Genomic DNA, 21177 nt, shown 5'->3' on the forward strand with positions numbered 1-21177 from the left:
GGTTGAGGGTCTGCCTTCCACTCAGGCTGTTATCTCTGGGTCCTGTGATCAAGCCCCGCATCAGGCTTCCTGCTCACGGGGCGGGGCGGTGGGGGGGTGGAGTCCGCTTCTCTCTCACTCTCTCCCCCTCTCCATCACTCCTTTTCTCTCTCTCTTTTTCTAATAAATAAATAAAATCTTAAAAAAAAAATAGAACCACCTGGAGAGCTTTTGAAGAACGAGTAGTGTCCCCAGCTCCACACTTTCTCATTCAGCAATAATAGGGCCAAGAATCTGCATCTGGAAGGAGTTCTCAGATAATGCTGATGCTCCCGGTTCTGAGCCACATGCTCAGCTCGACTGATTGTTCTTTCTTGGGTGGGTGCACTCAGAATCATCAAGCTAACAGGTTTGATTTCATTCTTTCTTCTTCTCCCCCCTTCTTTTTCTTTTTTTCCTTTTCCTTTTCCATATAAACTTAATCGATCTTTATTTAGAGAAATTCATAGGTGGGAAAATGTTTCTATACAACAGTGGAAACTTATGAAAAATCTTGTCCCTTATTTTACCTACCAAATCCTCTGATTGATTTACTATCCATATTCCAGGTTTACTCACATTATCTATAAAATTCTAGAATTTTTAAGTTTTTTCTTTAAATTCAATTCATTATAATACAACATATTATGAGTTTCAAAGGTAGAGTTTAGTGATTCATCAGTTGCATGTAACACCCAGTGCTCATCACATCACATGCCCTCCTTAATGCCCATCACCCAGTTTCCCCATCCCCCACCCACGTCCCCTTCGGCAACCCTCACTTTGTTTCCTGTAGTTAAGAGTCTCCTATGGTTCGTCTCACTCTGTGATTTCATTTTATTTTATTTTTGCCTCCGCTCCTATGATCATCTTTTTTGTTTCTTAAATTCCACATACGAATGAGATCATACGTTAACTCTCTTTCTCTGACTGACTTATTTCACTTAGGATAATACTCTCTAGTTCTGTCCATGACATTGTAAATAGTAAGATTTCATTTTTTTTCATGTCTGAGTAATATTCCATTGTATATAAAGTGCTAGAGTTTTTACGCATGAATTATTACTGCTTCTAACACATGGATTCCTACAAGAAATTCCTATAATTTCTCATGATAAGAACCTGATCAAAACAGGAATTGACTGCCTTTGTAAGCTTGATGTGATGTAAAACCTGATTTCTTAGACTTCTCTGATCTACACAGCATTTCCAGGCTGGGCCACAGCAAATATTCACACTTGGCCAAATAAAGTTCTGTCTCTGGCAAATAAGAATACAACGTGAAGATCTTCCACATACAAGAGATGTAGATGAAAAAACAAACCAACCTGGGTACCAGAGTGGCTCAGTCTTTTTAAGTGCCAGGTCATAATCTCAGGGTCCTGGGATGGAGGCCACATCAGGCTTCCCTGCTCGATGGGGAATTGGATTCTCCCTCTCCCTCTGACCCTCCAGCCTTCCTGCTCAGGCTCAGTCACTGTCTCTCTCTCTCTCAAGTAAATAAATAAAATCTTAAAAAACCAACCAACCAAACCACCACTGATTCTTATTTAGAACTTCAGTCTATTTCAAAATTTAATCACTTGAAACCGGTTAGCCTGGATTGATTCTGGGGAAGGGAACAGGACTTGTATATTTCATTGACTATCATGTGGGTGACTTTGAGTTCTGATTCTGACTTAGCTTTCACTAAGAGAAAACGAATATGTTTCAGTTCATATATTTCCCCTGTCAAGTCACATAGGGGTTTGTAGAATGTCCACCAAACCTCTTCTGTTCACTGCATCCACTAGGCAACATAATGAATTCCAAAGACCAGAATGGCAGGGAGAGAGGAATCACACTAAAGACCCAGTCATGGAAAATGAACTGAGAAAATGATTTCCCCATGTAGCATATATCTAAGAAAATAAATATTTGTCACACTTAACTATTGTTACCACTTCAAACTTAAATGGGTACATCCAGAAGCAACTTCATTTAGATTCCCATTGAGGGTGTCCAGCATCACTGATAATCAATAATTCTCCCGTTACGATGGTCGGTTTTATATGTCACCTTGACTGGTCTATAGTTCCCAGTTATTCGATCCAACACTAATCTAGGAGTTGTTGTGAAGGTACTTCACAGATGTGATTGCTGGCTACAATTTGTTGATTTTAAGTGAAAGAGAATTTCCTATGATAATCTGGAAGTGCCTGATTCAATGAGTTAAAAAGCCTTGAGGGCAGGCCTGAGGTTTCCTTGAAGAAGGTGACATTCTGGACTGTGGCTTCAGCTCATGCAAAGTCCCCACCTGCCCATCCTGTGCATTTCTACTGGCCTGGGGATCAGTCTCACAATCATATAAGCCAACTCCTTGCAACAAATCTCTTATTATAAGACATGTCATCTATATCCAACTGGTCTTGTTGCTCTGGTGGAACTCGGACAGATACACCACCTTTCATGGATCCAATGTAAAGTAAACATTTAGGCAAGGTTGAATGAGGTCTTTTCCTCCTCACACCTCAATCATCCCTGAACTTGATTAAAAATCCAACTGGAGGGGCGCCTGGGTGGCTCAGTCAGTTGGGCATCTGCCTTCGGCTTGGGTCATGATCCCAGGGTCCTGGGATAGAGCCCTACATCAGGCTCCTGGCTCAGCAGGGGAGTCTGCTTCTCCTTCTCCCTCTGCCCCTGCTCATGTACTCTCTCTCGCTCACTCTCTCAAATAAGTAAATAAAATCTTTTAAAAAATCGAACTGGAGGGTGCCTGGGTGGCTCAGTGGGTTAAGCTGCTGCCTTCGGCTCAGGTCATGATCTCAGGGTTCTGAGATCGAGTCCCACATCAGCCTCTCTGCTCAGCAGGGAGCCTGCTTCCCTCTCTCTCTCTCTCTGCCTGCCTCTCTGCCTACTTGTGATCTCTGTCTGTCAAATAAATAAATAAAATCTTTAAAAAAATCGAACTGGAATGGCAAGATCAACAGATTCATAAGGCTGAGACATTAAGTGTTCTCTGAGCCAGAATCAAACTATCACTAAACATATCAGATAGAGAAGCTGAATCACCCAGAGGTACACCTGAAAGTAATGCACCATCGTGTGTCAGTTGAGTAGAGTTACACTCAAAAAAATTGTTTTAATCTGCTAAAACTGAAATAATTTACAGCCTTCCATCAACAACTTCTAAGAGCTATTTTCGCTAATCCTATATAAGCAAAATGACAATAGAGCATTACTTCAGTAGACCTGATTGTTTAGACCCTAAAGAACCAGTTCACTAACTATCTTGGTTTAATTTAAAAGTACTGATGGAGGGCGCCTGGGTGGCTCAGAGGGTTAAGCCTCTGCCTTCGGCTCAGGTCATGGTCTCAGGGTCCTGGATCAAGGCCCGAATCGGGCTCTCTGCTCAGCGGGGAGCCTGCTTCCCTTCCCTCTCTTTGCTTGCCTCTCTGCCTACTTGTGATCTCTCTCTCTGTGTCAAATAAATAAAATCTTAAAAAAAATAAAAAATAAAATAAAAGTACTGATCGAGAAGTGCCTGGCTGGCTCAGTCGGTAAAGTATGTGACTCTTGACTTTGGGGTTGTAAGTTTGAGCCCCACATTGGGTAGAAAGATTATTTAAAAACAAAATCTTAAAATAATGAGAAATAAAGATATTAAGGTGAAGATTTCAAATTATACTACAAAGCTCAAGTAATCAAAACAGTATGGTCCTGACACATAAATAGACACATACACCAATAGAACAGAATAAAAATCCCAGAATTAAATCCACAATTATATAGTCAATTAATCTTTGACAAAGCGGGAAAGAATAGCCAATGGAAGAAAGACAGTCTTTTCAATAAATTGTGTTGGGAAAATTGGACAGCCCATGAAAAAAATGAACTGGACCACAGTCTCACTTCATATACAAAAATAAAATGAAATGGATTAAAGACCTAAATGAGATACCTGAAACCACAAAATTCCTAGAAGAGAGCATAGGCAGTGATTTCTCTAACATCAGCTGAAGCAACATTTTTGTAGATATGTCTTCTGAGGCAAGGGAAATAAAAGCAAAAATAAACTATGGGACTATATCAAAATAAAAGTTTTCTGTACAGTGAAGGAAACAATCGATTACACTAAAAAATGACCTACTGAGTGGGAGAAGACTTTTGCAAACAACATGTCCAACAAAGGGTTAGTATCCAAAAGATACAAGGGACTTCTACAGCTCAACAGCAGAAAAGCAAATAATCCAATTTAAAAATGGGCAGAACACATGAACACACATTTCTCCAAAGAAGACATCCAGATGGACAACAGACATGTGAAAAGACACTCAACATCACTCACCACCAGGGAAATGTAAATCAAAACCACAATGAGAGATCACCTCCTACCTTTCAGAAATCAAAAATACAAGAAACAATAAATGTTGGCGAGGCTGTAGAGAAAAGGATCCCTCATGCACTTTGGTGGGAATGCAAACTGGTGCAGCCACTGTGGAAAACAGTATGGAGTTTCCTCAAAAAATAAAAAATAGAACTATCCTGGAGCACCTGGGTGGCTCAGTGGGTTAAAGCTTCTGCCTTCAGCTCAGGTCATGATCTCAGAGTCCTGGGATCAAGTGCTGCGTCGGGCTCTCTGCTCAGCAGGGAGCCTGCTGAGAGCCTCCTCCTCTCTCTTTCTCTGCCTGCCTCTCTTCCTACTTGTGATCTTTGTCAAATATATACATAAAATCTTTAAAAAAATAAAAATAAAAATAGAACTATCCTATGAACTAGTAATCACACTACTGGTTATTTACCCAAAGAACATGAAAACAATAATTTAAAAGTGTGTGTGCCATATGTTTCTTGCAACATTATTTACAATAGCCAAATTATGGAAACAGCTCAAGTGTCCATCGACACATGAATGAATAAAGATATGGTGTCCATATATATATATATATATATATATATATATACACACACACACACACATATATATTTTGGATTTTATATATATGTATATGTATATATGAATATATTCATACACATGCATATATAAATAAAGGAATACTATTCAGCCATATAAAGTAATGAAATCTTGCCATTTCCAACAACATGGATGGGTCTAGACAGTATAATGTTAAGTGATATAAATCAGTAAGAGAAAAACAAATATCATTTCACTCATATGTAGAATTTAAGAAACAAAACAAATGAACAAAGGGGGGAAAAGAGACAAACCAAAAAATAGACTTTTAACTACAGAGAGCCAACAGAGGGGAGGTGGGTGGCAGGATGGGTGAAATAGGTGAAGGAGATTAGGAGGACACCTATTTTGATGAGCACTGAGTAATAGATGGAATGGTTGAATCACTATAAACTATATACTATATATTGTTGAATCACTATAAACTATAAACTATAAATCACTATAAACTAATTTAACCCTGTGCATTAACTATACGGGAATTAAATTGAAGAAAAAGTATTGATGAGAAGTCAAAAAACAATTGGAAATGGGAATGGGTGGAGGAACTAACATTAATTGAATGCCTATAATAAGCTAAGACCTGTGTTGGAATTTTTTCCATTCACCCCACTGACCCACACAACACTGTGAGCAATTATGGAAATTTTATAGCTAAAGAAGCAGAGATTCAATGATGTCCAAAAGGAACACAACCAGCAGAAGTTAGAGCCCAGATAAAGCACCTTGGCTGCAAAACCTGTTAATGTCTCACTATACAATTTAAGGCAGCATTAGAACTTGAGAAATATCTTTAATTTAGACCATTTTATGAACAATTTCTTTTAAATTTTTTCTCTACCATCTTTATGAAAGACATTGCACCAATCCATTAAGGTTTCATAATATTTATTTTTTTATTTTTTTATTTATTGAGATAGAGAGCATGAGCTGGTGGGGAGGGAGAGAGGAGGAGAGACAATCTTAAGCAGGCTCCACTCCCAGTACAGAGTCCAACTGTGGGCTTGATCTTACTACACTGAGAATCATGATTGAGCGGAAATCAGAGGCAGACACTCAATCCACAGAAACTCAGATGCCCCATAGGGTTAATATATTTAGATATGAGTCACATTTACATCATAAACAGAGCAAGCTTCAATAAGAATTGTCTTAAATTCTCATGGATATTTAAATTTAAAAAACTTGCATGCATATAGCTGTGTCCATCAAAAGGGGGTATCGCTCAACAAATTCAGTTCAAAATTGAGTATCTCATGTTGGGAAATGATCACGTGTAAGATACATCTGAAGAAATGTCTCCCATTTCTCTCCTTTAGGTCAATGTTATAAATTATAATTAGCATTTCTATGCTTCCTATCATCCTTAGAATTGAATTCTGGGTCACATAAAAGTAAAATTTTCATAAATTAAGAAAGGAACTCAAGATAACTTTTTATTTTTATTTTTTTTAAAGATTTTATTTATTTATTTGAGAGAGAGACAGTGAGAGAGAGCATGAGTGAGGAGAAGGTCAGAGGGAGAAGCAGACTCCCCATGGAGCTGGGAGCCCGATGCGGGACTCGATCCCGGGACTGCGGGATCATGACCTGAGCCGAAGGCAGTCGTCTAACCAACTGAGCCACCCAGGCGTCCCTCAAGATAACTTTTTAAATTGTGTTATGTTAGTCACCATATGATACATCATTGGTTTTTGATGTAGTGTTTCAAGATTCATTGTTTACATATAACACCTAGTGCTCCACGCAATGTGTGCCCTCCTTCAGGCTCACACATGTCTATGCTTCCCAGAGCAATCTTTCAGTGCCATCCTTTTTTTTTTTTAATTTTTTAAAAGATTTATTTATTTATTTATTTATTTATTTATTTGACAGAGATCACAAGTAGGAGGAAAGGCAGGCAGAGAGAGGAGGAAGCAGGCTCCCCGCCAAGCAGAGAGCCCGATGTGGGGCTTGATCCCAGGACCCTGGGATCATGATCTGAGCCAAAAGCAGAGGCTTTAACCCACAAAGCCACCCAGGCGCCCCTTTCAGTGCCATCCTGATCAAAACACCAATGGCATTTTTCAAAGTGCTGGAACAAATAATCCTAAAATTTATATGGAACCAGAAAAGACCCTAGATCACCAAGGAAATGTTGAAAAAGAAAAACAAAGCTGAGGCATCACATTGCCTGATTTCAAGCATTATTACAAAGCTGTGATCACCAAGACAGCATGGTACTGGCACAAAAACAGACACATAGACCAATGGAACAGAGTAGAGAGCCCAGATATGGACCCTCAACTCTATGGTCAAATAATCTCTGACAAAGCAGGAAAAAATATCCAGTGGAAAAAAAGGCACTTCAATAAATGGTGCTAGGAAAACTGGACAGCTATGTATAGAAGAATGAAACTCGACCATTTTCTTATACCATGCACAAAGATAAACTCAAAATGGATGAAAGACCTCAACGTGAGACAGGAATCCATCAAAATCCTAGAGGAGAACATAGGCAGTAACCTCTTCAACATCAGCCACAGCAACTTCTTTCAAGACACGTCTCCAAAGGCAAGGGAAACAAAAGTGAAAATGAGCTTTTGGGACTTCATCAACATAAAAAGCTTGTGCACACAAAGGAGACAGTCAACAAAACAAAGAGGCAACCCACGGAATGGGAGAAGACATTTGCTAATGGCACTATAGACAAAGGGCTGATATCCAAGATCTATAAAGAACTTCTCAAACTAAAGATGCCTTTTAAAAAATTGAACCAGTAAATGACTTCTGATCATTTTAAATGGAATCAATAGATTGAAAGGACACAGGAAAATTGACAACCATCAGTGAATGCAACTACCTAGCTGAGTAAAGTTACAGAACTCCATAGATAAAGAAAGAAGAGTAAAAGCAGGGAGCAGAAAAGATTGTGATTATTCCAGAATTAAGATGAGATTGTTCACCAGTCATCACAGATATTCATCCACAGCTGAGGAACTCTCGAGGTTTTCGCTTGTGTCTGTAGGAAACCTTGAATTTCACATCCCACCCACAGCCTTCCCTCTAAACTTGGAGTCAGAGTAACCAAGTCCTGGCCAAGCTCTGCCACTCACTTGCTGTTCACCACTGAGCAATTCACCTCTCCCTGAGTTCTCTCATTGTTAAAATGTTTAATATAATAATAATGTATCCACTGTCCATCTTATGAGGAAGAGATAAAAGTGAGAACGTGCCAGAGCACCTGGGTGGTTCAGTCATTTGAGGATCTGGCCCATTGATTTCAGGTCCGGTCATGATCTTGGGGTCCCCCTCAGCAGGGAGCCTGGCTTGAGATTCTCCCTCTCCATCTCTCTCTTTCCCTTCCCCGGACACAGTCTCTCTCTCTCTCTCTCTCTCTCTCAAATAAATAAATAAATTTTTAAAAAATAAAAGTGAGAAAGTGCCTAAAATAATACCAAACATAAGAGTAGGTACACAGGGGCACCTGGGTGGCTCAGTGGGTTAAAGCCTCTGCCTTCGGCTCAGGTCATGGTCCCAGTGTCCTGGGATCGAGCCCCACATCGGGCTCTCTGCTCTGCAGGGAGCCTGCTTACCACCTCTCTATTTGTCTGCCTCTCTGCCTACTTGTGCTGTCTGTCAAATAAATAAATAAATAAAATCTTTAAAAAAAAAGAGTAGGTACACAGAAATATTGATTTAATGTCAAATGTCACACTCTATAAAGACTTTCCTCTATTTTTCACATGGTAAAATAAAAGTTCATATGGAAAAATTGTCTTTTAAAGTCAAGATTAGGGGCGCCTGGGTGGCTCAGTGGGTTAGGCCGCTGCCTTCGGCTCAGGTCATGATCTCAGGGTCCTGGGATCGAGTCCCGCATCGGGCTCTCTGCTTGGCAGGGAGCCTGCTTCCCTCCCTCTCTCTGCCTGCCTCTCTGTCTACTTGTGATCTCTCTCTGTCAAATAAATAAATAAAAAATAAAAATAAAGTCAAGATTATTTCTTTAATTAGGCTGCACACAGGGCTTGAACTCACTCCCTAAGATCAAGACCTGAGCTGTTATCAAGAGTTGGACACCTAAATGACTGAACTGCCCAGGTGTCCCTAGTCAAGACATTTAAAAAAAATTTTTTTATAAACATATAATGTATTTTTATCCCCAGGGGTACAGGTCTGTGAATCGCCAGGTTTACACACTTCACAGCACTCACCATAGCACATACCGTCCCCAATGTCCATAATCCCACCCCCCTCTCCCGACCGCCCTCCCCCAGCAACCCTCAGTTTGTTTTGTGAGATTAAGAGTCACTTATGGTTTGTCTCCCTCCCGATCCCATCTTGTTTCATTTATTCTTTTCCTACCCCGCAAACCCCCCATGTTGCATCTCCACTTCCTCATATCAGGGAGATCATATGATAGTTGTCTTTCTCTGATTGACTTATTTCACTAAGCATAATACCCTCTAGTTCCATCCACGTCGCCACAAATGTCAAGATTTCATTTCTTTTGATGGCTGCATAGTATTCCATTGTGTGTGTGTGTGTGTGTGTGTGTGTGTGTGTGTGTGTATACCACATCTTCTTTATCCATTCATCTGTTGATGGACATCTAGGTTCTTTCTATAGTTTGGCTATTGTGGACACTGCTGCTATAAACATTCGGGTGCACGTGCCCCTTCAGATCACTCTAGTCAAGACATTTTAAGCTCACTCCCTGTTACATATCATGAGGCGCTTGCGTAATCTCTTCATGGCTGCCTGCATCTCCTGATTCCTCAGTGTGTAGATCATGGGGTTGAGCATGGGGGTCATAACTGTGTAGCTGATGGATAAAGTCTTATCCAAGGAAAAGGTACTGAAAGGCCGGGAATAGACAGAGATACAGGGAATGAAGATCATAGACACTACAATGATGTGGGTGGTGCAGGTGGAAGCTGCCTTCTTCCTTGCCTGCCCTGAGTGGGACCTCAGCATCACCAGGATGACCGTGTAAGATATCAGAAGGAGAAGGAACCAGATGAGGACCAGCATTCCACTGTTGGAGATCATGAGGAACTCCAGGAGGGAGGTGTCCGTGCAGGCAAGTCTCAGCACTTGGGGGACATCACAGTAGAAGTTATCCAGGATGTTGGGGCCACAAAAAGGCAATGGGAGCATCAGAGCCAGCTGGACAATGGAGTGAACAAATCCCCCTACCCAAGCAGCCACCACCAAGCCCACACAGAGCTGAGTGTTCATGATGGTGACGTAGTGGAGGGGCCGGGAGATGGCTATGTAGTAGTCAAAGGCCATCACTGAGAGGAAGAAGACAGTCCCGCCACCAAAAAGGTGAACAAAAAAGATCTGGGCCATGCAGCCCTGGTAGGAGATGGTCTTCTTCTCAGAGAGGAAGTCCACCAGCATCTTTGGGGCACTGACAGAGGAGAAACAGAGGTCTAAGACAGCCAGATTTCGGAGCAGAAAGTACATGGGAGTGTGGAGCCGGATGTCCGAGGTCACCGTGACCATGATGAGGAGGTTTCCCATGACAGTGGTGGTGTAGACAAACAGAAACACCAGGAACAGGAGAAGTTGGAGCTCTCGAGTCTCTGAGAACCCCAGAAAGACAAACTCTGATACCCACGTGAGGTTCCCTGGCTCCATGGCACCCTCTCCATCCTCCTAAAGAAAAGGAATCATAGGGGTGCCTGGGTGGCTCAGTGGGTTAAAGCCTCTGCCTTAGGCTCAGGTCGTGATCCCAGGGTCCTGGGATCAAGCCCCGTGTGGGGCTCTCTGCTCAGCAGGGAGCCTGCTTCCCTTCCTCTCTCTCTGCCTGCCTCTCTGCCTACTTGTGATCTCTGTCAAATAAATAAAATCTTAAAAAAAAAGAAAAGGAATCATAGATACAGATGCATGGAGTCACTCTAAGTGCTCATTCGGGGCTCCAGCTGAGTTGTGTGGGTCCAGAGGACGCAGCCTCACGTGCAGACCATATCACCAGGTGCTATTACTATTAATGGGCTTGTCAGTGGACAGCTGAAAAGCTTGTGCTGTCCTATACATTCGTGAGATATCTTAAAGCCATCCAGAGACATATGCAACCTGCCTTTCAAAGATTCCATGGGATCCAGTCTGAGGACACAGTTGGAGTCCAACACACCCGCCGTCAAATTCAGGGCTTCTAGTCACTTGAGATTTGACCTTGATTAAGCTACTTAATCTCTCTGAGTCTCAGTTTCCACATCTGTAAGACAGGAATAAACACATCTTCTTTAGAGAATTGTCTAGGGCATGAAATAGAATAACCCATCAAGTTCCTTAGAAAGTGTCTGGAAACGAATCACTCTGGCAATCACTTCTTCTGGGTATTCTCCTCCTATAAGACATCCTCCCTTCTTTGGGTCTCAAATACACTTTTCTAGCAATCACTTTTCATGCAACATTTACCACATCCTCATATTAATGGGCTTTTCCTGTGACTATGGTTTTCTTCCAAGTTCAACTGAAAGTTCCCGGAGGCAAAAAGACACAAATCTTTATTTGTGCCCCACAGTGTCCATCTTAGTGGATAGTCAATGCTCCCAAGTCAGGTGGAGTTGATGCTGGGTTCGTGAAGAGCTGTAGGGTGCATCCCCTTACCTGGAAAGAAATGGAGTAAGAAAGAAATGTGCTGAGACAAGAGAGAGGCCAAGGTGAGAGAGAGTCTCCGGTTTAAGAAATAGGTGATGAATATTGCATGACAGGGACTCCGAGAACTCTGCTAAAAGGAACAAGAAGTTTAGAAGATGTTACTGATACAAGGGGAGAAGATGGAGGAAGATGTTGAAACAAGAGCATGGAAACAGACAAAGGAATCAAGCGGGGGAGGAAGAGGATGGGAGAGGGAGGAAGAGAGCAGGTGAAGGAAAGGGAAAGGGGAAGGTGTGGGGAGAGGAGGGAAGAGGGCAAAGCTGGAGAAGGAGGTGAGGGGGAGATATAGAGGGAGATGTGTTAGGGGTGGGGGCCTCCCGACTCCTCCTGCCCATTCTTAGTCCCATCCTCTCCCATGTGCCTACAGCAGTTCATCAGAGATTAACAGTCAAGTTCATCTCATTCTTTCTCTTCCATTTGCTTCTGCCACAGGCCAGTTCTAAAAGACCGTCAGTGAGACCTTTCTAAGCTCATATCTGATCACATTTCTCCTGTTCAGGGGGGAGTCTGCTTCTCACACACTCTCTCTCTCCCCCTCTCCATCATTCCTTTTCTCTCTCTGTTTTTCTAATAAATAAATAAAATCTTAAAAAGAAAAAAAGAACCACCTGGGGAGCTTTTGAAGCCCGAGTAGTGTGTCCCCAGCTCCACACTTCCTCATTCAGCTGGTCAGTAATAGGGCCAAGAATCTGCAGCTGGAACGAGTTCTCAGATAATGCTGACGCTCCCGGTTCTGAGCCACACACTCAGCTCCACTGACTGTTCATCTTGGAGAGCTCCTTCCTGCAACATCAGTTCCCTGGCCACTGCCCACACGTCACGTATGACAGCAGGGGTGACCCTAGGGAGAGAGGGCATATCCTCAGGGACACACTATTGGACTGGGCTCAGCTCTAGAAACAGAGCTGGGCTGATCCCCACCCCCCTGCCTGCCAAACACACATACTGCCCCTGATTCCCACTGGAGACAAGGTAACAATGGGAGTTGTTAAAAAGTTTCTAAAAGTTCTCAAAAACACTTAGCTTTCTGAGAGGTCTTCCATGGGAACCAAAGTAACCCAAGGACACTGAAACTTTAGAGATTTGGAGGATGTGGGATTGTCAAGCCATGATCTAAAAGGTAAGGGTCTCTTCCAAAGAAACAGTTTCTGGGAGTTTTAGACAAACCCATTTATGGGCGGGGGATTCTTACCCTTAATAGAATCACCTGGAGAGCTTGTGAAGACCGAGTAGTGTGTACCAAGTCCCTGACTTTCTCATCCAACTGGTCAGTAATAGTGCCAAGAATCTGCATCTGGAACAAGTTCTCAGATAATGCTGATGCTCCCAGTTCTGGGCCACACCACCATCTGTTCTCTCTCTTTCTCTCTTTCTTTCTCTTTCTGAGAGTGTGCAGAATCATCAAGCTAACTGGTTTGATTACTTTCTTTCTATACCTTCTCCTCCTTCTCTTTCTCCCTTCTTTAAACTTTATCTTTCTTTAGAGAAAGTCATCCATGGGAAAACATTTCTACAATACAATCAATACTTAAAAAAATCTTATCCTTTATTTTACCAACCAGATCCCCCAGTGTTGATTTACCATCCATATCCAGGTCTACTAACATTATCTATAAAATGCTAGAATTTTTTTTACATGTGAATTACTACTGTTTCTAACACAAGGGTTGCTGCAAGAAACTCCTATAATTTCTCACTATGAGAAAGTGATCAAAACCAAAATGGACTGCCACCGTAAGCTTGATGTATTGTAAAACCCGATTTCTTAGATCTCTCTGATCTACACAGTATTTCCAGGTTAGTCTAAATTCTCTCATTGTACATGTTTACACTTGGTCAAATAGTTTCTGCCTCTGGCAGATAAGAATATAATGTGAAGATCTCCCACATACAAGAGACGTAGATTAAAAAGCAAACCGACCAATGACTCTTATTTAGAGCTTCAGTCCATTTCAAAATTTAATCACTTGGAGTCAATTAGCCTGGATTGATTCTGGGGAAGGGAACAGGACTTGTACATTTAATTGACTATCGCTTGAGTGACTTTGAATTCTGATTCTGACTTCGCTTTCACTAAGAGAAAACGAATATGTTTCAGTTCATATATTTCCCCTGTCAAGTCACATAGGGGTCTGTAGAATGTCCACCAGGCCTCCCTGTTCACTGCATCCACTAGGCAACATAATGAATTCCAAAGACCAGAATGGCAGGGAGAGAGGAATCACACTAAAGACCCAGTCATGGAAAATGAACTGAGAAAATGATTTCCCCATGTAGCATATATCTAAGAAAATAAATATTTGTCACACTTAACTATTGTTACCACTTCAAACTTAAATGGATGCAGGATACATCCAGAAGCAACTTCATTTAGATTCCCATTGAAGGTGCCCAGCATCACTGATAATCAATAATTCTCCCATTATGATGGTCGGTTTTATATGTCACCTTGACTGGTCTATAGTTCCCAGTTATTCAATCCAACATTAAACTAGGGGTTGCTGTGAAGGTACTCCGCAGATGTGATTGCTGGCTACAATCGGTTGATTTTAAGTGAAAGAGAATTTCCTAGATAAACTGGATGTGCCTGATTCAATGAGTTAAAAAGCCTTGAGGTTAAGCCTGAGGTTTCCTTGAAGAAGGTGACATTCTGGACTGTGGCTTCAGCTCATGCAAAGTCCCCACCTGCCCATCCTGTGCATTTCTACTGGCCTGGGGGTCAGTCTCACAATCATATAAGCCAATTCCTTGCAATAAATCTCTTATTAGACATATGTTATCTATATCCAACTGGTCTTGTTGCTCTGGTGGAACTCGGACGGATACACCACCTTTTATGGATCCAACGTAAAGTAAACCTTTAGGCAAGGTCTTTGAATGAGGTCTTTTCCTCCTCACACCTCAATCATCCCTGAACTTGATTAAAAATCCAAATGGAGGTGGGGTGCCTGGGTGGCTCAGTTGGTTAAAGCTGCTGCCTTCGGCTCAGGTCATGATCTCAGGGTCCTGGGATCAAGCCCCGAATAGGGATCTCTGCTCAGCGGGGAACCTGCTTCCCTTCCTCTCTCTCTGCCTGCGTCTCTGCCTACTTGTGATCTGTCAAATAAATAAATAAAATCTTTAAAAAAAATCTAACTGGAGGGGCGCCTGGGTGGCTTAGTCAGTTGGGCATCTGCCTTCGGCTTAGGTTGTGATCCCAAGGTCCTGGGATAGAGCCCCACATCAGGCTCCTGGCTCAACAAGGGAGTCTGCTTCTCCTTCTCCCTCTGCCCCTGCTCATGTACTCTCTCTCGCTCACTCTCTCAAATAAGTAAATAAAATCTTTTAAAAAATCGAACTGGAGGGGCGCCCGGGTGGCTCAGTGGGTTAAAGCGTCTGCCTTTGGCTCAGGTCGTGATCCCAGGGTCCTGGAATCGAGCCCTGTATTGGGCTCTCTGCTCAGCAGGGAACCTGCTTCCTCCTCTCTCTCTGCCTGTCTCTCTGCCTACTTGTGATCTTTGTCTGTCAAATAAGTAAATAAAATCTTTTTTAAAAAATCGAACTGGAATGGCAAGATCAACAGATTCATAAGGCTGAGACATGAAGTATTCTCTGAGCCAGAATCAAACTATTACTGAGCATATCAAATAGAGAAGTTGAATCACCCAGATGTACACCTGAAAGTAATGTACCATCGTGTGTCAGTGAGTAGAGTTACATTAAAAAAATTGTTTCAATCAGCTAAAACTGAAATAATTTACAGCCTTCCATCAACAACTTCTAAGAGAGCTGTTTTCACTAATCCTATATAAACAAAATGACAATAGAGCATTACTTCAGTAGACCTGATTGTTTAGACCCTAAAGACCCAAATGACTCTCTTGGTGTAATTTAAAAGTATTGGTGGGAAGGTTGCAACTTATACAACAAAGCTCAAGTAATCAAAACAATATGGTACTGGCACAAAAATAGACACATACACCGAAGGAATAGAATAGAAAACCCAGAAGTCAATTAATCTTCAACAAAACAGGAAAGAGCATCCAATGGGGAAAAGAAGTCTTTTCAACAAATGGTGCTGGGAAAACTGAACAACTGCATGCAAAAGAGTGAGGATGGACCACTTTCTTACTCCATATGCAAAAGCAAACTCGAAATGCATTAAAAACCTAAATGTAAGACCTAAAACCGTAAAATCCTAGAAGAGAGCACAGTCAGTAATGTCTATGACATCAGCCAAAGCAATATTTTTGTAGATGTCTTCTGAGGCAAGGGAAATAAGAGCAAAAATAAACTGTTGAGACTACAATAAAATAAAAAGCTTCTGGGGTGCCTGGGTGGCTCAGTGGGTTAAGCCTCGGCCTTCGGCTCAGGTCATGATCTCAGGGTCCTGGGATCAAGGCCCACATCAGGCTCTCTGCTTGGCAGGGAGCCTGCTTCCCCCTCTGTCTCTGCCTGCCTCTCTGCCTGCTTGTGATCTCTCTCTGCCAAATAAATAAAAAATTAAAAAAAAAATCTTAAAATAAAAAGCTTCTGCACAATGAAGGAAACAATCAACAACACTGAAAGACAACATATTGAACGGGAAAAGATATGTGCAAATGATGTATTCATAAAAGGATTTAGTGTTCAAAAAAGTAAAGAACTTCTACAATTCAACAGCAGAAAAACAAATAACCCAATTTAAAAATGGGCAGAAGACATGAACACACATTTCTCTAAAGAAGACATCCAGATGGACAACAGACACATGAAAAGACACTCAACATCACTCATCATCAGGGAAATGTAAACCAAAACCACAATGAGACATTACCTCTTACCTGTCAGTATGGCTGAAATAAAAAACACAAGAAACAACAAGTGCTGGTGAGGATATGGAGAAAAAGGATCCCTCATGCACTTTGGTGGGGCAAACTGGTACAGCCACTGTGGATAACAGTATGGAGGTTCCTCAAAAAATTAAAAATAAAACTACTCCAGTATTGCACTATTCCATATTTACCCAAAGACTAGGAAAACTCCTATGTGAAAGGATATGTACACCCGTATGTTTACTGAGGCATTATTTACAATAGCCAAATTGTAGAAACAGCCCAAGTGTCTATCAACAGATGACAAGATAAAGAAGATATGGTTTATATGTGTGTAGATGTGTGTCTGTATAATGGAATATTATTCAGTCATATAAAGGAATGAAATCTTTCCATTTCCAACAACATAGATGGGTCTAGACAGTATAATGTTAAGTGATATAAATCAGTAAGAGAAAGACAAATATCACATCATTTCACTCATATGTAGAATTTAAGAAACAAAACAAATGAACAAAGAGGAAAAAAGAGACAAACCAAAAAATAGACTTTGAACTACAGAGAGCCAACAGAGGGGAGGTGGGTGGTGGGATGGGTGAAATAGGTGGAGATTAAGAGGACACCTATTTTGATGAGCACTGAGTAATAGATGGAATTGTTGAATCACTATATTGTACACCTGAAACTAATTTAACACTGTACATTAACTATTCTGGAATTAAAATTGGAGAAAAAGTATTGATGAGAAGTCAAAAAACAATTGGAAATGGGATTGGGTGGAGGAACTAACATTAACTGAATGCCTACAATATGCCAAGACCTGTGTTGGAATTTTTCCATTCACCCCACTGACCCACACAACACTGTGAGCAATTATGGAAATTTTATAGCTAAAGAAGTAGAGATTCAATGATGTCCAAAGGAAACACAACCAGCAGGAGCCCGGATAGAGTGCCTTGGCTACAATTCCTGTTAGTGTTTCACTATACAATTTAAGACAGCATCAGAACATGGGGAATGTTTTTAATTTAAGCCATTTTATGAACAACTTATTTTTTTAAGATTTATTTATTTACTTTAGAGAGAGAAAGCATGCACATGAGTAGGGGGCATGAACAGAAAGAGTGAATCTTCAAGAAGACTCCCTGCTAAGTGTGGAGCCTGACTTGGGGCAAATCACAGGATGCATGAGACTGTGTCCCCAGCCAAAACCAAGAGTCGGTCACCCAACCAAATGACCTACCCTTGAGGCCCATGAACAATTTTAAAATTTTTTCTGTACAGTGTTTATAGTGAAAGACATTGCACCAACCCATTTAGGGTTAATAAATTTACATCCAAATAACATTTATATCATAAACATAGTATAGCTTCAGTAAGAGATGTCTTAAATTCTCAAGGATATAGCTGTGTTCATCTAAAAGAGGTTTTTCTCAACAAATTCAGTTCAAAATTGAGTATCTCATGTTGTGAGATCACATGTAAGTACATCTGAGGAAATGTCTCCCATTTCTCTCCTTTAGGTCAATGTTATAGATTATAATTAACACTTCTTTGCTTCCTACCATCCTTAGAATTGAATTCTGGATCACAGAAAAGTAAAATTTTCATAAATTAAGAAAGAGACCCAAGATAACTATTTAAAAAATTGAACCAGGGGGCGCCTGGGTGGCTCGGTGGGTTAAAGCCTCTGCCTCCAGCTCAGGTCATGATCCCAGGATCCTGGGATCGAGTCCCACATTGGGCTCTCTGCTCAGCAGGGGAGCCTGCTTCCCTTCCTCTCTCTCTGCCTGCCTCTCTGCCTACTTGTGATCTCTGTCTGTCAAAATAAATAAATAAAATCTTTAAAAAACAATTGAACCAGTAAGTGACTTCTAGTTATTTACAAATGGAACCAATAGATTGAATGGGCAAATGAATATTCACAACCACCAATGGATGCAAATACCTAGCTCAGTAAAGTTACAGAACTCCATAGATATACACTATGGAGTATTATGCCTCCATCAGAAAGGATAAATACCCAACTTTTGTAGCAACATGGACAGGACTGGAAGAGATTATGCTGAGTGAAATAAGTCAAGCAGAGAAAGTCAATTATCATATGGTTTCACTTATTTGTGGAGCATAACAAATAGCATGGAGGACAAGGGGAGATGGAGAGGAGAAGGGAGTTGAGGGAAATTGGAAGGGGAGGTGAACCATGAGAGACTATGGACTCTGAAAAACAGTCTGAGGGTTTTGAAGGGGCAGGGGGTGGGAGGTTGCGGGATCCAGGTGGTGGGTATTGTAGAGGGCACAGATTGCATGGAGCACTGGGTGTGGTGCAAAAATAATGAATACTGTTGCACTGAAAAAATAAAAAACTAAAAAAAAAAATCTCCATAGATAAAGAAAGAAGAGTAAGAGCAGGGAGCAGAAAAGATTGTGATTATTCCAGAATTAAGATGAGATTGTTCACCAGTCATCACAGATATTCATCCACAGCTGAGGAACTCTCCAGGTTTTCGCTTGTGTTTGTGGGAAACCCTGAATCCCACCCACAGCCTTGCCTCTAAACTTGGAGTCAGAAGAACCAAGTCCTCGCCAAGCTCTTCCAGCAACATACTTGTTCACCATTGAGCAAGTTACTTCTCTCTGAGTTCTCTCATTTGTTAAAGTATTTAATATGAAACAATATATCCACTGTCCTTTTTTTTTTTTAAGATTTTATTTATTCACCTGACAGACAGAGATCACAAGTAGGCTGAGAGGCAGGCAGAGAGAGAGAGAGGAGGAAGCAGGCTCCCCACCAAGCAGAGAACCCGATGTGGGGCTCGATCCCAGGACCCTGAGATCATGACCCGAGCCGAAGGCAGAGGCTGCAACCCACTGAGCCTCCCAGGCGCCCCTCCACTGTCCATTTTATGAGGCTGAGATCAAAGTGAGAAAGTGTCTAACACAATACCTGACACAGGAGTAGATCCAGAGAAGCATTGATTTCATCTCAAATGTCACACTCTATAAAGATTTCCCTCCACTTTTCACGTGGGAAAACAAAAATTCAGAGGGAAGATTTGTCATTTAAACTCAAAACGTTTTATGTTCATTCCTTGTTACATATTACAAGGCGCTTGCCTAATCTCTTCATGGCTGCCTGCATCTCCTGATTCCTCAGTGTGTAGATCATGGGGTTGAGCATGGGGGTCATAACCGTGTAGCTGATGGACACAGCCTTGTCCATGGGAAAGGGGGTGAAGGGCCGGGAGTAGATATAGATACAGGGAATGAAGATCATAGACACTACAATGATGTGGGTGGTGCAGGTGGAAGCTGCCTTCTTTCTTGCCTGCCCTGAGTGGGACCTCAGCATCACCAGGATGACCGTGTAAGATATCAGAAGGAGAAGGAACCAGATGAGGACCAGCATTCCACTGTTGGAGATCATGAGGAACTCCAGGAGGGAGGTGTCCGTGCAGGCAAGTCTCAGCACTTGGGGGACATCACAGTAGAAGTTATCCAGGATGTTGGGGCCACAAAAAGGCAATGGGAGCATCAGAGCCAGCTGGACAATGGAGTGAACAAATCCCCCTACCCAAGCAGCCACCACCAAGCCCACACACAATCGAGTGTTCATGATGGTGACGTAGTGGAGGGGCCGGGAGATGGCTATGTAGCGGTCATAGGCCATTACTGAAAGGAAGAAGACAGTCCCACCTCCCAGGAGGTGGAAGAAGAAGATCTGGGCCATGCATCCCTGGTAGGAGATGGTCTTGACCTCATGAAAGAAGTCCACCAGCATCTTTGGAGAAGTCACTGTGGAATAGCAAAGGTCTATGACAGCCAGATTTCGGAGCAGAAAATACATGGGGCTGTGGAGTCGGGAGTCAGAAGTCACTATGACCATGATAAGGATGTTTCCCACAACAGTGGTGACATAGACAAATAGGAACACCAGGAACAGAAGTTTCTGGAGCTCGTGGGTCTGTGAGAATGCCAAGAGGACAAACTCTGACACCTGTGTGATATTCTGTGCTTCCATGGGATCTTCCCCACATGCCTAAAGAAAAACCATGCAAAAAATCATGAAAATTCCATCATTTACCTTTAAAGAGTCAGAATAAGTTGATCAAAGTCATTGTTGAATATTTTCTAAGATGGAACTTAGGCGAGCCTTCCATGGAGATAAATATATTTTCAAGGCCCTCACAGACTTATCTCCTTAACCACACCCTACATCGTATCCCAGGCTTTTATGGGTCCCCCCGCCTTTGTATCACTCTGTCCTTGTCCCACAGGTTTCTTGTTGATTCATACCTAATGTGCCCGACATAGTGCCATGTGAACTACAGGCTCCACGAACATGGTTGAATCAATGAAAAAAATGAATAAACATGTCATCAAGTACAGGTGATTACAAATATCATCATCCTGGCTGCAAAAATCTTGAAAGGATACAGACACTAATGGTTTTAGATAAACAAAGAGATGCTTCATCATGGCAGTTTGAGCTGCGAATGATTCATTGCCGAGGAAGAGAGGTGTGGATTAGAAGAAATGTTCATGCCCTAATTTGGAACCAAATGTAAAGCAAACAAGCAGATGATCTTGGCTAAATCTGGGATGATTAGGACTTCTCAGACTTTTCCAAATAAATACTTCTCTAATGGCATTGTTGCCATGAGGCCATCTGCAGAGGTATCTCAGAACAGCCCAGGACAAATGCAAAATTTCCTTGAACTCTCAAGCTTTATATTTTAAAAACTATTGGAACTTTCTATTATA

The 21177-nt window shown here is 41.7% G+C and overlaps 2 protein-coding genes across 2 annotated transcripts; both read right to left on the bottom strand.

Annotated features, from left to right (window-relative positions):
- Nucleotides 1–9658: 9658 nt before the first annotated feature.
- Nucleotides 9659–10594, bottom strand: LOC111151627 (olfactory receptor 4D1-like). Its single transcript, XM_022509739.1, has one exon. The coding sequence runs from the start codon at nucleotides 10592–10594 to the stop codon at nucleotides 9659–9661; it is 936 nt and encodes a 311-aa protein (XP_022365447.1).
- Nucleotides 10595–19498: 8904 nt separating this feature from the next.
- Nucleotides 19499–20434, bottom strand: LOC111151614 (olfactory receptor 4D1). Its single transcript, XM_022509712.1, has one exon. The coding sequence runs from the start codon at nucleotides 20432–20434 to the stop codon at nucleotides 19499–19501; it is 936 nt and encodes a 311-aa protein (XP_022365420.1).
- Nucleotides 20435–21177: the final 743 nt, after the last annotated feature.

Source organism: Enhydra lutris, unplaced genomic scaffold, assembly GCF_002288905.1.
Source record: "Enhydra lutris kenyoni isolate GAN:26980312 unplaced genomic scaffold, ASM228890v2 scaffoldscaffold26, whole genome shotgun sequence".
Classification (NCBI taxonomy): domain Eukaryota; kingdom Metazoa; phylum Chordata; class Mammalia; order Carnivora; family Mustelidae; genus Enhydra; species Enhydra lutris.

Excerpts from the sequence above, each read along its gene's own strand:
- LOC111151627 (XM_022509739.1), bottom strand. The coding sequence starts at position 10,594 with ATGGAGCCAGGGAACCTCACGTGGGTATCAGAGTTTGTCTTTCTGGGG.
- LOC111151614 (XM_022509712.1), bottom strand. The coding sequence starts at position 20,434 with ATGGAAGCACAGAATATCACACAGGTGTCAGAGTTTGTCCTCTTGGCA.